Genomic DNA, 14,402 nt, shown 5'->3' with positions numbered 1-14,402 from the left:
CCACACCCCTGCCCAGATGGAAGTCTTTGGTCCTGCAGTGTGTAGCTACACCGGTTCTTTTCACAGTATAATTATATCTCAAACCTCCACTCACAGAACAAAAATACAGAACTGGATTGCGCTCTGTTTGTGCAGAGAAATTTATGCATCCATAACCCTCCTCTCTCCTTCTTTCCTTCTCCTTCACTTTTTTTTTAGAACAATTAACCAGGGGAGCTTCAAGAATTTCATCCCCCTCCTCGCATACCACTAATGCTAACACGGTAATTTAGAAGATATTTAACACACCATGCATTACGACTTGTGCTGACATCATGTATAGAAACAGATGAGGGAGGGTGTTTCTATTGCGACAGATGCCAGCTGCATTGAATTAATGCTAGAGGAGACCGGAGCTAATGCAGACACGGCTACTGCAAGGTGAGAACCAAAGTCCCAACATGCTCGAGGGGTCCTGCGGGGCCCTGCGCTAACAGAGTTAACGAGATAAAGAATGAATCATCTTGGTTGTAGGAGAAACGTATCTGACACTAAGCGACAGGTAACATGTCCTCGATGGAGGGGAAGGGTGAGTAAAAGGAAACCAGGGAGATGAAAAGATAAAGAATCAGGCATTTCCTTCAACCAGGGGACTAGTTTGCACAGCAGTCTCAAGAGTTCATCTACTGTCAGTTTTTAGTTTTGCCCAGTTGAAACCTGTGCTTTGGTATAAATAAGCTTTAACAGTCTAAACCCAGTTTTGGAACTGCATGAATTTATGTTTTAAATAATTAAACACATAAGAATACAATAATTGGTATTCACTACAGCAACAGTATGATATCCATTTGGTTTCAGAAATTTAAAAATATTATTCTTGGTCTTTTTCTGACTTTTGATTAGGGCTCTATGCAAGTAAACAGTATAGTATATTCATTTCCAAGAGGCACTGTTAATATTCTGCTTGTGAGCACTGCAATTACTCTAGTCACGCAGGCAGCTTGCAATATACCATTGATGCTCAAGCATTTTCAGAGGGATTATCCAATTTTCTGTCATGACATGATTCTTATCTTTTCAAGGTCAATACCACAGAAGCATGCACAAAGATTAAAACTTTCAAGTACTCTTTACAGACAACTGCCTAAGCTAGCCTTTAATATAGCTATCTTAGCATGAATATGAGTTGTATAGCTTTGAAACATAAATTATGGTACTAATATTGAAAAAGTTTAACAAATCTATTAAAAAATTAAACATCTGTTTGTTTTACTTCTGTTTCATTATAACTGGTTTGCAATAAAGCCTGTACAAGGCTAATGGTAGAGGTATTTTGGTGGACTCCAGGTGTAGATGTAATCAAAGGTGTTTTGGTGACAGTGAAGCAGGTAATTTTGGGGGCTTGTTCGGTTTTATCTTTTAAAGGAGAATGTAGGGAAAAAGTAACACATCTGTGTAGTGCTGGCTGAAACCACCCCAAGCCAGCCCTAAATAACTTCTAGGAATTGGGATGGAGAACTGGCAAAATCTCAGTTCCTGTGCTAGGACATCTTGGGAGATGAGCCACCTCAAATGTTGAGATGTGGGCTGAGCCCACTGTGTACCACCCTCCACGCTGCTTGGTGGCTGAGACTTTTAAGGGAAATTGCTATAAAACCAGAAGTTGCCTAATATGTGCTCAGGATTTGTGATATGTCCCCCCTGAGCTCCACCTGTGCACCCTGGGATGCTTGGAAAGGGACCAAGGAGCACAAGGATCCTGCAGATAGATCTCTTTGACACTGTGCCCACTTTTCCAGGCCATAATCTAAAGGTCACTTTGAAAATATCTTTTCTTAGTTGGTTACAGCATTATTCAGGCTGTAATGATGGTCATGGAGCTTTAACTGCTCCCTGGGATCTCCTCCAGCATGAATAAAAACTGTTGCAGGGTGCTCCTCTTTGTTAAACTGTTCCATCAAATCAAGACAAAAAATATTATCTAGGAAACAAGGAGCTTGCATTAAATAGAATTCACATTTAGATCTACATCTGGTCCACAGAAATTGGTTGACTGGCATTGAAATTATTTCATCTTCTCTTTTGGACAAAACTCTTTGCTGAGACACAAAATGTTGCATTATAAGTGCTGTGGTTCATATGTTGTTCAGACCATGTCCCATTGTTGACAGCTATTTTGTAAAGCAAGATACTTGCTCAACCTCTCAGTGGGAATTTTCAAGATTTATACAAAAAAATCCTCAAAATACACATGCCAGAAATTCACTAGTGTCTCATTCAGAAAATGTCTAATTAACAGTATCACTCTTTAAAGTTTTATATAATGCACAGAAACAAACAATACATATCCATGCCAAGATTACTTTAAATTTAAATGAGATCTAATTTGAACTGAATACACACTCAGAATCATAAATAGCAGCCATCCATGACGGTGCAGAAAAGCTAGGCATTTGTGGGATGCCTAGTGGGATGTTAACTGGTAGATTTGGTACTTTAGGGAGATTCACATTTGGTAGATTCACATTGGGCAGATTACTTGTTAAACTCCTGTGGAAGAAACAGACAGAAAGAAAAAATACCATAACAGTGACAATGCAGATGTAGCAGAAGCACATGACACTCATAAACAAATCTGCAAAGTTCACAGCAGGACGACAGTTAAAAAACTAAAGCAAAACATTTCAGAAAGAAGCATGAGTATGGAAGCTTAAGTGTACTGGGTTTGCAGTCTGCAATAAAAAGGAAGTTATTTAAAACAAAAAACCCAAAACAAACAGAATGGGAAGAAGAATCACAAAGTAGCAAATTAATGGAGTACTCGAACACCTACAGAAAATAACTCCATCTTAAGTCCTGATACCATTTCAAAGTGCAGAAAGCAGCCTTTCCTTGGAAAAATCTCTCTTGTAAGGAAGCAAGCCTCAGTTCTTACACAGGCTGGCTGGATGCAAGAGCTAAACTAAGAGACCTACTAGAGAATTTGGATTCAAAATAATAAAAAGAGTTTGAAATTCCAGCCCTGCAGAAGTCCATAAGAGTTCTTCTGACACCATATTCAGTTGAGTTGCTATTTTACTCCAAAATCTCTCTGTTTATCTTATACTCTACAAATAACAGAGATGTGCTAATTTGCAGCAACGCAGCAGTGAACCACAAGGTTCTTCCCAAGTCAAGTCTCATGCCCTGAGCCTGCCCTTTCATTCCTGGGTCCTGCTCTACATGTGCACTGTGAATTAATTGCCTTTAATAAATCCAGGACTGTTATGTGAATGTTTCTTGGCTGGAAGTGGGCCAGGGGTTGATTAAGACATTCAAAGGTTAATTTAAGAAGCACGTGTAGCTGGGCATCACGACTTCAAGAAATATTTTCAGACATGCAACTGTCATGCAAAAGGAGATCTTTTAAAAGTGGGCGAGTGTATTAATTTAATGTGATGTACTCTCCTGAAACAAGGTGTGGTGTAACAGCACTGCATGCTCAAAGTTTGCAAAACACCCTGATGTATTTTAGTGTGGTAGGTCTCTAGTTGTTATACTAGGTCTAATTATATTTTAATAAGTATCTCATTGCAGTTATACTTCACGTACAAAATAAAAATGTCATGGGATTTGGGAATCAGGAGCCAGTTTCAGAACTGCATCTTCTGCCTTAATCTAGTAATACCTACATGGCACATTGGGACACAACCCATAGGTGTTTTACAGTCCCATTTGAAGAACAAAACCAGATGCTTTGACATCGTTTTCACCAGATCATTCTTTGGGCTCAGAGAAAATGGAATCAGGATTTCAGCTTCTCCCTGCACTGCTGAAGCTACTGGAAGCTTTTTCATCGATGTGCAAGGACACGGCTTCACCATTGAACTACCCTGCTCCCAGTGACCGCGCCAGGAGGTGCCACCTCAGGAGGTCTCTCCCATTCCCCTGGCAGAAATCAGTTACTGGTCCTGGCAGCACTATCTGGACTCTTGGAAAACTATCAAATTATGCAATATATCTTTTAAGGAATATTAAAATCTTAGCAACTTCCTTAAGCCTTAAGCCTTGAACTCTGTTTCTTAATACAAGTTCTATATATCAGAAACCAAAGTAATGGAATTGAGCTGGCTGTACTGAACAAGTGTTTCCTAATGCAACAGAAGATTTGAAACACATCTCTGCAAGAGCTCAGCTTGTCATTGATGGCAAGTCTTAGGGAATAGATTTTATCTTCATTCTTCATTCTCCCGTTGTGAATAAAGTCCCCTGTTGTGGAGAAAAACCACAATCCAAAATATTTTTCTAGTAAAAAAATATTAAAAAATTGTATGTTTTTGTTTTCTTTTGTATCTGTGATTCTTAGTAGATTTCACTTCACGCTATCTGCTTGTTGTCTTTGCTTGTCAGTAAGCAGATACGAGAATTTACTAAAGTAACAAAGCCGTCCATTGTTTCCATTCATACTGTATCTGCTATTAAGATTATATGATTACTGAATGAGACATAGACTCCATAGTGATTGAGAGAGTGTTAAATCTTCAGAAATGGCAGTGCATGTGGTTAGATACTGATATGGAATAAATAAAGAAATAGCAAGAGGTGGACAACATATAAATGTATAAGGAAAAGCAACTTAAATAACTTAGCCAGATGGTAAATACATAAATCAGAGGACCTTTGGTTTTAATATTAAAATTCAAGAAGTGACAGTGTTATATTAATAAAAACACTGTATTAATAAAATATGACTTCTAGAGTAAACAGTATACTATATTCACAAGGAAACATATTTCTTTTATACAACACATTATTTTGCTGATGCAAGGATATGTTGCAAGAATAAGTTAGTACTCTTAAAACAAAACAAAACAGCAAAATAATGGAGTATATTATGTTAACATACAGTAACTAATTTAAAAAATATTCTCCTGAATTGACATGCACAGTTTTGCAGGTTCAACTGATCTAATTATCTGACTAACAGTTGCAGTGAGACCTGTAAAAAATGATTAATATTACCAACAAATGTTCCAGCCTGCAGTTGCTCAGACCATAAAAACTACAGGTCCAAGATGAGAAACTGTTTCTAGAAGCCAGCCATGCCTGTTTAATATAGATGGCTAAATATAACCTCAGCCATCAGGCAGGGAATGTGGGCATTTGCATCAACAAGATGAGGGCTGTCTGATTTAAGACGACTCGGCTTCAGGACTGGATCCTGATACGTTTGATAAAAGACGCATGCTCTGGAGCTCTACTGCTTGTTTTCTTGGCTTCTTCTGATTCAGCCCCAATTGTGTCTGGTGCCTGCGTAAATGGGTTTCACCTGGACTGTCTGCTGGGAAATTCTCACTGCAAAAAGACTGGCAACGTACCCCTGTACAACATCCCAGCGCTCACACTGTCCTGGAGCACCAATCACAGAAAACAAGCCCAATTGCACAGGGTCTGCTCCTGTAGAGCTCCCCTGTACTGAAAGGGGGACACAAAAATCACAACGTTTTAATGAGAGCTGTGTCCATACTTAAATGCTCACTTCCTATGGGATGCCTACATTGATTTAGTGATGGAAGATGCAAATGTCTCCTTCTTCCATCGCTATAAGCATTTACCACCTTACTGCCTAGGCTGAGCAAATGCTCAAGAGCAAATCTTTTCATAAAAGCCTTGATGTGAAGCAAAGAGCTTGATAGTGAAGTAGGCAGTCAAATCTGTGCTCTTCCTGTGACTGACACCCAGAATAGTAACAAAAATACTCATTTTCATTACAATGGTGCTTCTTCTAAGGGGGAGCATTTTTCACTAGCGCTCTGTAGCAGTACAACCTTATAAAATGATTGGTATAATCATACTGTTCAATTGCTTACATTTATATTAATGATACATTTATAAATAGTTTGCAGAGGGTTAGTGAGCAACTAATAGATGCTAAAGCCAGGACTACAGTGTGGTAGAGACAGCCATAGGTCAATGAGTAATGTCCTAGTTAAGTGATTGAAATTGGTTGTCATTGCATTAGCTTTAGCATTTGCTTGAAAAGATCTTTTAACACAGACACACACACAGAGACACACACACACACACACACGTACGTGTCTGCTGGCTGCAAGAAAAATCAGCGTTCTCCGAGAAGCTAGCATGAAAAAAAAACCATTGCAAACCCTACTTTTCCAAGACCTCTCAACTCACCAGAGAACAGACCTACTCTGTATCCCCCGTATTTGGATGACTGTGCAAAGGACAAGTGTTCCACATTTCTCTGCGTGGATTCATACAAGCGCACCAGCTGCTCTAGCTATAGGGCATGGACCCCCTGCAAATTCAGCAGCTCTGCAGAGGCAGATTACATAGCCCTCATGAGCACATTACAGCGATGCTTTTTCCCCCCATGTTTTCACTACTTAACCGTATCTCTCTCACTGTTTGTGATTTCTATACCTCACTCCTTGTAGCATAAGGTGCAGAGTATTCGGCAATGAAAATAGAAGAAATACAAGCTTGCAAACTGCCATCTGGTCAGGTTATGGAGGGCTACATATTTCAGCCTCAATTGCAAGCACAAGCATAGAGAAACCCTTTCGGAAGACTGTATGTTGTGGAATAATTTCTTCGTTAACGGGAGATAATGAGATTTCCTTCTCACAATTCACTGTAGAGATCCAAAGCAGAACAACAGTAAGCTCGGTGGAACAGACAGTCACGATAATCTACCTTTTCTGGCCAACCTGAAGACCTTTCTTCAAAGCAGAGGAAAGCCATGAAAAAAACACACTGCAGTGTTCTCAGTTCCCAAAAAGCTCTGCTGGAGAGAGGCGGCAATGGAAGGCCATGGCTTGGATGAGAATCAGCTGGTCCAAACTATTTGAAAATCAAAGGTCAAAAATTCAACTGTGCTGCAGTATGGATGTGTGGGGGTAGAAGAAGGTGGATACATGAGGGCAAATCAAAATAAGTCTCCGACCTGAGTTTTTCTGCAAGTTTGCTGTTGATCAGACAAAGAGGAGCAGGTGGTCTGCCCAGGAGGCAAAAGATGAAGATGCCTTAACATTTAGTTCTGAACAGCATATCCAAACTGTCATAAGATCCTAGGAACGACACCCCTCTTTTTCCTTACACAGTATGTGCCACCCTCTGTGAGCTCGCCGGTACCTTCCTTCGCCGAGTCGCATCGCGTTAAGCCAGCATTTGCAACTCGCACTTTTGTGAGACACAAGAACAAAATACCAACTAGTGAAAAAAAGAAACCCAGAGTGCATCTTTTCACCAGATGGACACAAGCTTCTTGTGAAAAGCACCCACTTTCCTGCTGGAAGAAATCTTTTAAATACCCAAGTCTGTAAGACACATAGTTCAGCCTGGGCTTTCGCTTGAAACTGCAACGCTCAAAGCTCTCCCTAACTGAAACTCCAGAAGGAAATAACCATTACAAGATAACGAAGATAAGATAACTATATTTTATAACTATCAAAGATAACTTGAAAATTATACACAATGGCACATCCAGGAGTAAAACATTTTGACAGGCAAGTACCACAGCCAGGTACTTATGGACATCTACAGTTAAGCCACTGAAGTTATTAAAAGCCAAAATTATGTCAGCTTCTGACAAAAGAAAAAAGCAGAACAAATTGCTTATTGAGTACTTGACTGAGGTGGATAGGTACACAGAGTTCACTGCCTCTGTCTCGTAAGAGACATGGAAATACAAACACATTCATTACTAAAGCAGAACTCTGAAACTAAAGTGAACATTAACTTCAAAGTGCAATTCTGCTTGAAGGAGTGGCAGTAAAAATGGCATTCTCCTACTCGAAAGATCTATTTCTTGTATGTTTTCTGGGTCACATCTGCTTATTTGAAACAGGATTTTTTAGGATTTTTAATCCTGTTAGCCTGCAGACCAAAGACAGCAAATGGAAAGTGAGAGAGGCTTCTGAACGCCAGCCACTTAACCCCACTCAAAACAGAGGGGATGTTCAGGTGTCAAGAAAAGGCCTGAGATTTGGCAGGCAGAATCGTTATGAATGTTGAGGATGCACAAGAAAGAAAGGAAAAAACCTGGGTTCTCAGACTCCAGGTTGCATATGGGAAGCTGGCTGCTGAACAAAATCTCTTTTCCTTGTAAACGGAACATATTTGGTGTGAAAATCCCTGAAAGACCACACGTTCTTTTATACTGCAACCTCCAAGAGTGCAGTGCCACTTAACTTTGCCTAGAGGATCACAAAAAAGCAGGGAAAATAGTCTCTTCAGAGGTCACCTGGTCCCAATCCCATCTGAGGGACGGTCAGACTCACGCTGTTCGCAAAGGGTTGATCTTTCTCTTCTAATACCTTTATTAGAAGGAAAAGTCAGCTTTTTTCCTTCATAGGATCTTACTTGGCTTTTTTAGAGCAACCATGACAGGGTTCAGCAATGCTTCAAAACCTGTGAAATAACAACAGTAATCCAAAGCACATGCCACAATTTTATAATTCACCAGCTCTTTGGGTTTCTCTCGGGCTACCAATTTCTTGCTGGTAAATTCCTAGTTCTCCAAATTTAATAACTGATTCTGCTTGAGTCACCTCGCCCGTGTTTCACTATGGTTTCTGCACGTCTAATCCTGCAGGCAAGGGAGCTGGGACCCAGCAGAGCTGCGTGGGGACACGGGGACACATGCAGCCATCAGCCGTGGGGCTGATGTGAGAAGCACAACGCCGCACTGTCCCTCCACAGGGTGGGCGGAAAAAATGAGTATTGAGAAGAACAAGTACAGCAATGACTCACACAGGTTATAGGGCTGGCCTGAACACAGTGAAGCCAGTTTTTTTTTGTTCTGAAAAGTAGCTACTTGAGTTCAAAAGCAGCACTGGAAAAGGCCTTTTAGAATGGGATCCAAAAAGCCATGCCAGCTAAGATGGTTTTCACATTCCATGCTTCCATGTCCAAAGGCACACAGTTCAAACTGAGGCAGCAACGTATTTCAAAAAGCAAATACCATTTCCCTCATTAACTTGAAAACCCTGTAAAGATCAGGCCTTCTATTTTTAGCATTAAACTAGAAAATCTAAAGCACTTTCTGCATGTCCAGTCTAATGTTTGGTAAATCATCTCTGTATGAATCTCCATCCATTTGCACCCAAATTCCGATTGTATCAAAGGAGGTTTCCTTACTTTACTGGCTCCCATGACTCCCGCTCAAAGCCCCTGTGAATTGACTGTGCAATTGAGGACTCCATCAGATCGACATATCTAACAACAAGTGGAGCAAACAGGTCTTGGAGGTGTTTGTGGAATTTTCCATTGCACAAATTATCTAGAATAGATAAATAAAAGTATAGTAAGACACTACTGTTACTAAAAGCTCTGTAACAATCCACAGCGTGGCACTTCATTACATAATGAAATTTGTCAGTCAACAGGAAGAAACTTCAAAAACATAAAAGGAGCTGGCATCAGGCACCAATGTGCATGACAAAGACAGCAGGAATGGCTTCTTACTCCAAACAAATAAACAGACAACAAATCTTTTCCATTAAAGTCAAACTTACAAACACATTATTACTTCCTGTGAATAAAAGGGTTGTAAGAAATACAGCATGGAAAACATCATGGCTTTAGCAGGTAGGAGAATCATGGTTACTCACGACCATGATGCTGGAAATTGCTCTCTGAGGATGAGTTCCTGGCTTTTTCATGTGCTTGTAGCAATCTGACCGGGGCCCTGGGCTGGGACCTAACCCAAGGCAATGCCAACTCTGCCACCAGCTCCCCGGGGAGCAGCAGGACCCCCCGCCAGAGTGCCAGATCCCCAAGGGCTTTGAAGGCATGGGCTCATGTGCTTTGGAGAAGCACAGTTCTTCTGAATTACTCTCGCTTTCATTTATTTTAATTGAAATAATTTCCTGTCTTCTATGAAGTCTTTTAAAGCAGGGACTGGTTTACTCCATGTGAAATCAATGCAGTACACACATATAAAATGATACACACATTTAATGACAGTGAGATAGAGTACCTAATTCCCTGCTTATTAGGCAGCCATTACCAAGAGATGTGAGAAGATGAAGCAAAACAGAAGTTCAGCTTCTCCCTTTTGGCTGAGGCATTTGATTTAAGGGAAGTCTGTGTGCTTTTTTTTTCAGTGGAAATGGAACAAAATCAAGCTGATGCTAAGAGTATGTACTGTAAATCTCTACCCATCTCAGTTCTCTGTGCAGTACGGAGAGGCTGAAAGTATTATCAGTAACCTGAGCTGCCCACTGAAAAAAGAGATGATCAAAATACAATACATACAGTCACTACGGAGGGAATCGTTTAGAAGCTGAAAGAGTGGAAAGCTGTCCCAGGTGTCTGGGGGTTGCACCTCTAACGCAGCATCCATATCCACTGCAAACAGTGACAGGAAGGTCTCCGCGTGCTCAACCATTAAGTCTGACCACCAAGCAAAGGCCTTCAGAGTTGGTAGAAAAAGACAATAAAGAAGTATATTAGTTTTAACAAAGCACAGGGAAAGATGTTAAGCCACACATCTCAAAAAAAAAAAAGTGCATCCCATGGAAACTACTTTTATTGTAAAGAGAACAGTGCTTTAGAGTGCTGGCCTGCACAGACAGTGCTAATCACAGGAATTAGGCACTGCTATTTTAATAAAAAGGTTTCTTAAAGAGGATCTGTTCAGAGCTCCACTGTAAAAGCACACAGCTGTAACATGGCAGAGAAGGTTTCATCTGTTCAATTTACAATAAATGACTTAATTAATCTTTAATTATGCTAATTATCAGAAAAATCATCTAGTTCTTATTCTAAAGTACAGAAATTTGGGAGTTTCTTCACTATGCTTGTGGGTTTTCTGCTGTACTTTTCAACAGTTTAAATTTATTTGGATTGACTACTCCTATTCGTCTTGAAAAACTAGAAGCCGAAGATATTAAAATCTGTCCTAAATCACTCACACTCTTCTTTAGAAATATTTCAAGCATCACCAGTAAAATTTATTACAGCACTGTTCATTTTACATGGTTAGCTATACACATCCATAGAAACACACTACCACCTTTATAATGCTACTGAGTAGGAAATAAATTACAAAGCTCTATTATCAACATGCTAAGATAAAAAAAAATCTACGGCAAGCCTGTATTTTCACAGAGGCAGGAAAAAAGTTATCTAAACTCGAAAACCAAAAAATATTAGTGAAGTAAGTCATTCTCATGCACATGGGTCCTTAAAAGTCACTGTGCGGGCTCTCTGACGTGACATTCACATCATACATGGCTCAGATGTGAATGCTGCAAATGCATGCATGCGTGTTTAGTAATCACTTCTGGCTGGGAACATGCAATATGAGAAGTGCTGTCGTTAGGACCATGTGCTGTCATTTTGAAGTGACAGGAAATTACTCAGTGACTTAAAGGATCTAAGAAACAGCTTTCCGGCACTTTGAAAGAAAAAGAAACCTCTAGCATAGGCACAAGGCTGGAGATGAAACGGAAAAGACTGAGGATAGATGAATCGGTTTGAAGAGGAACTGCCGGTCAGGGAGGGGGATTTTTTTGCAGATTTTAGCAGACATGAATAAGCAGAATGGACTTTCGCTTTCTCAGGGTTCAGTTTTGATTAATCAATGAAGAACTGCACTGATGTGCAGAGCACAACTCCAGCTGCTGGTTCCCTTGGCCATGGCAAGGGAGCAGCGCCCCAAAACCAGGTCACTGCCATGGACCCCTTTAATTCTTCCTGTTTTGGCCTGACTCCTCAGCTGCCAGTGACATCGGCAGGGGGTCTTTGGGACTATTTCCACTCTTTCGTTCCCCCAAAGTATAAAGCAGACCAACATTGCCCTGCCATTATTCCATGACTTGATGTAAAATTGGTGTGAAGACATGGATAGGTTGGACGTGGCACTGGGCATTATGTGCCCAGAGAACATCCAGGATGTAAAATAACCAAACAACACTCAAATTAATCTTAGTATTGGGACTATGCTGACACGGGAATGAAGATGGGGATGTGGTGGGCTGTGCCATGAAGGTTCCCAGAGGCAAGCCGGGCAAACGCTGTGCCCGGAGCAGCAAAACCAGCAGCTTACTGCGTCTCTGTGGTCATGGCATGGTGACAAGGTGGCTACACTTGGCTCCTTCATCTGCAAACTGTCCCCAGCCCCAGGCACATGGAGGAAGCTGGTGGGCACCGCTGCAGCAACACCAGCCCTGGGTGCTTGGAAAACTCAGGGACAGTGGTGATGGTGACCCTGGGTGTCTGCAGAGTCATTACTCTGGAAAAGCCAAAACTGAAGCGAAGGAGCCCAGAGGGTGGCAATGCTCTTCAGTTCTTCCTCCCATGTCTGGTGCTGGTGTCCAACCGAGCGTGTGGCCAGATGCCTGGGAGTGTTGACTCGGGAAGTGTCACACCACCGCAAAACCACCCAGGAACTGAAAACACCAAGACCCAGGTCTGCTCCTGATGCCTGCTCAAACCTTCTCCCCAAAGCGCAAGTGGGAAATGAGCTGATGAGCATCCTCTTAACCTATCAACGCTTGTCTATGGTTTTCAAGGAGGGTGCTGGGGCTGTCCGTGCACTGACGTAGTTTCTCTGGCTGTACCTCTGCCTGCCAAGAGCCCGCTATGCTATGTGCCCATCGGGTACTGCCCGCAGGGCTGCGGGCAAAGAGACATCACCTCGAAAGACCAACAGCAACCGACATTTTTGGGGGAGGTAAAAGAGGGAAGGCCAAAGAATATGTTCTGCAGCAAATTCCAACATAAATACTTCAGAGTCCTGCAATAAAAACCTGTGTCCACAAAAAAGGAAAAAAAAAAAAGCTATTCTTAAGAGAAATTATGAAGAAAAGCATGTGATCATTTGTGGAAAAAAAAATGCCCAAACCAGTCAGCTTCCCTTTTGCTGGAAAAGTCAAATTTTAGCTCCGTAAGTCTCTATGTCAGGATCCTCAACTTCCTCCTCCCTAGTTTCAGTGAACAGAACCTTCCTGTGGTGGGAGTGGTAACACCACACTTTGAAAATCTCTTTCAAGATGGTAACATTTCATTTATTTACCATCTACTTACCTGCTTTGCTTAAAACACAATGTAAAGGAGAAAAAAAAAAAGTGTGCTTTCTAGCCAAACACACCTATTATTGTATATTTTACACATGGATACACATGTATATATGTATGACCTCAAGGAGTTAAAATACATATATACATATACACATACGTATACATAGAGAGAGAAAACACAAGTTTTAAAATAGGTGAATGCCATCGTCTCTGGCATTTGTCATCAGTCATCCAGAGGAAGGGAAAGGGAGGTGGGAGACATCTGATGGGAGAGATGACACAATGACAGAGACCTCCCGCTCTCACAGATTACAGACGTAGGCGCATGGTTTCTGCTGCATCTCTGCCTGCGCTGGTTCGTTTCTCTCTTATGGGTAAGAAAAACCCAACTGACTAGGCACAGTACTTCTGTTGTAACATTTTTTGAACACCTTTCATGCTCTGAGTATTATTTTCTGGGTTCTCATTAGCGAGTCTGCCTGGACGTCCATGTGGAGAAAAAAAAGGGGCATGTTTTAATTGCAAAAACTGTTGGCTTTTAGCAAATTAATGCATTTCTTCAGTAAGTGGTGCAATTTAACTTTCTGCTGAACACTTGAGGTAGAGTGAAGAGTTGCATCTTGCAGGTTGAACCTTCTCCAGGTGAATGGACAACATGTCAAAAAAAACCCTCACCCGGAATAATTTGAAAAAAAAACCCCAAGTGCAACACCTCAGCAATTCTCATTGCACAGTGTGACCATAACATGGCTACAATGCATAATAAAAATCAGTAATAAACCACCCTGCCTCTTCTCTCTCTTCCTTTGGGTGCAATTCAAAGTGTGTGGAGAGCTGGCCAACTGCCTGTACGCTGCAGAAATGTCACAGCCACCCTCAGGACAGGGACTCGATAACGTACCCACAGCATGCTGGGCTTCTGGAGAGAGATGAATTTCACCCTTCCAGGTCACCATTCAGAAGAAGAGACCGGGATGCCTCCTATCCGTGTTGGCATTAACCTTCTGTCTCTGATCAAAACCTTGTGATAACAAAAGATGCTGGAGAACAGTTTTGAGTCTTCCTCCTGGTGAGGATCTTGGCAGTGTGGCTGGCTGAACGCGACCAGCCCCAGAACCACTTCCTTCAGAAGTCTACTATTTTCAAAATAACCTGCATTTTAAAAACAGCTCCTTCCTGCCTGGTTGTACATCCAGCCTGTGCTGGTGATGAGTGGAATAAAACACTCGTTATCCTTGGACAGCTTATCGTAGCTCGTGTGCAAGTGCAGCGCTGTCGAGCACCCCCTCGCTTTTGTAAAAATGAAGTTTATTTCACTCTTCACCCCATATATTCTCTCTCTACATATAAATACTGTATATCCAGTACAAGGCACATACAGACAAAACCAGAGGAAGA

At 41.4% G+C, this 14,402-nt stretch overlaps 1 protein-coding gene across 12 annotated transcripts in view; it reads right to left on the bottom strand.

The window, feature by feature from the left end:
* The window catches only part of CADPS (calcium dependent secretion activator), a 211,435-nt gene that overhangs the window by 40,455 nt on the left and 156,578 nt on the right, over positions 1-14,402 (bottom strand). For 8 of the 12 annotated variants that reach the window (XM_065075553.1, XM_065075555.1, XM_065075557.1 and 5 more), the window contains 3 exons: positions 10,237-10,393; positions 9,118-9,259; positions 2,383-2,529 (listed from right to left, as the gene is read on the bottom strand). In XM_065075553.1, the coding sequence (XP_064931625.1) occupies positions 2,383-2,529; positions 9,118-9,259; positions 10,237-10,393 (446 nt within the window). The remainder of the gene's footprint in view (positions 1-2,382; positions 2,530-9,117; positions 9,260-10,236; positions 10,394-14,402) is intronic. The other 4 variants (XM_065075561.1, XM_065075564.1, XM_065075562.1 and 1 more) reach the window with 1 other exon arrangement.

The sequence above is a fragment of the Columba livia genome, chromosome 10, assembly GCF_036013475.1.
Source record: "Columba livia isolate bColLiv1 breed racing homer chromosome 10, bColLiv1.pat.W.v2, whole genome shotgun sequence".
Lineage (NCBI taxonomy): Eukaryota > Metazoa > Chordata > Aves > Columbiformes > Columbidae > Columba > Columba livia.
The sequence above is the reverse complement of the archived record's forward strand: the minus strand, read 5'-3'. Positions and strand labels throughout refer to the sequence as shown.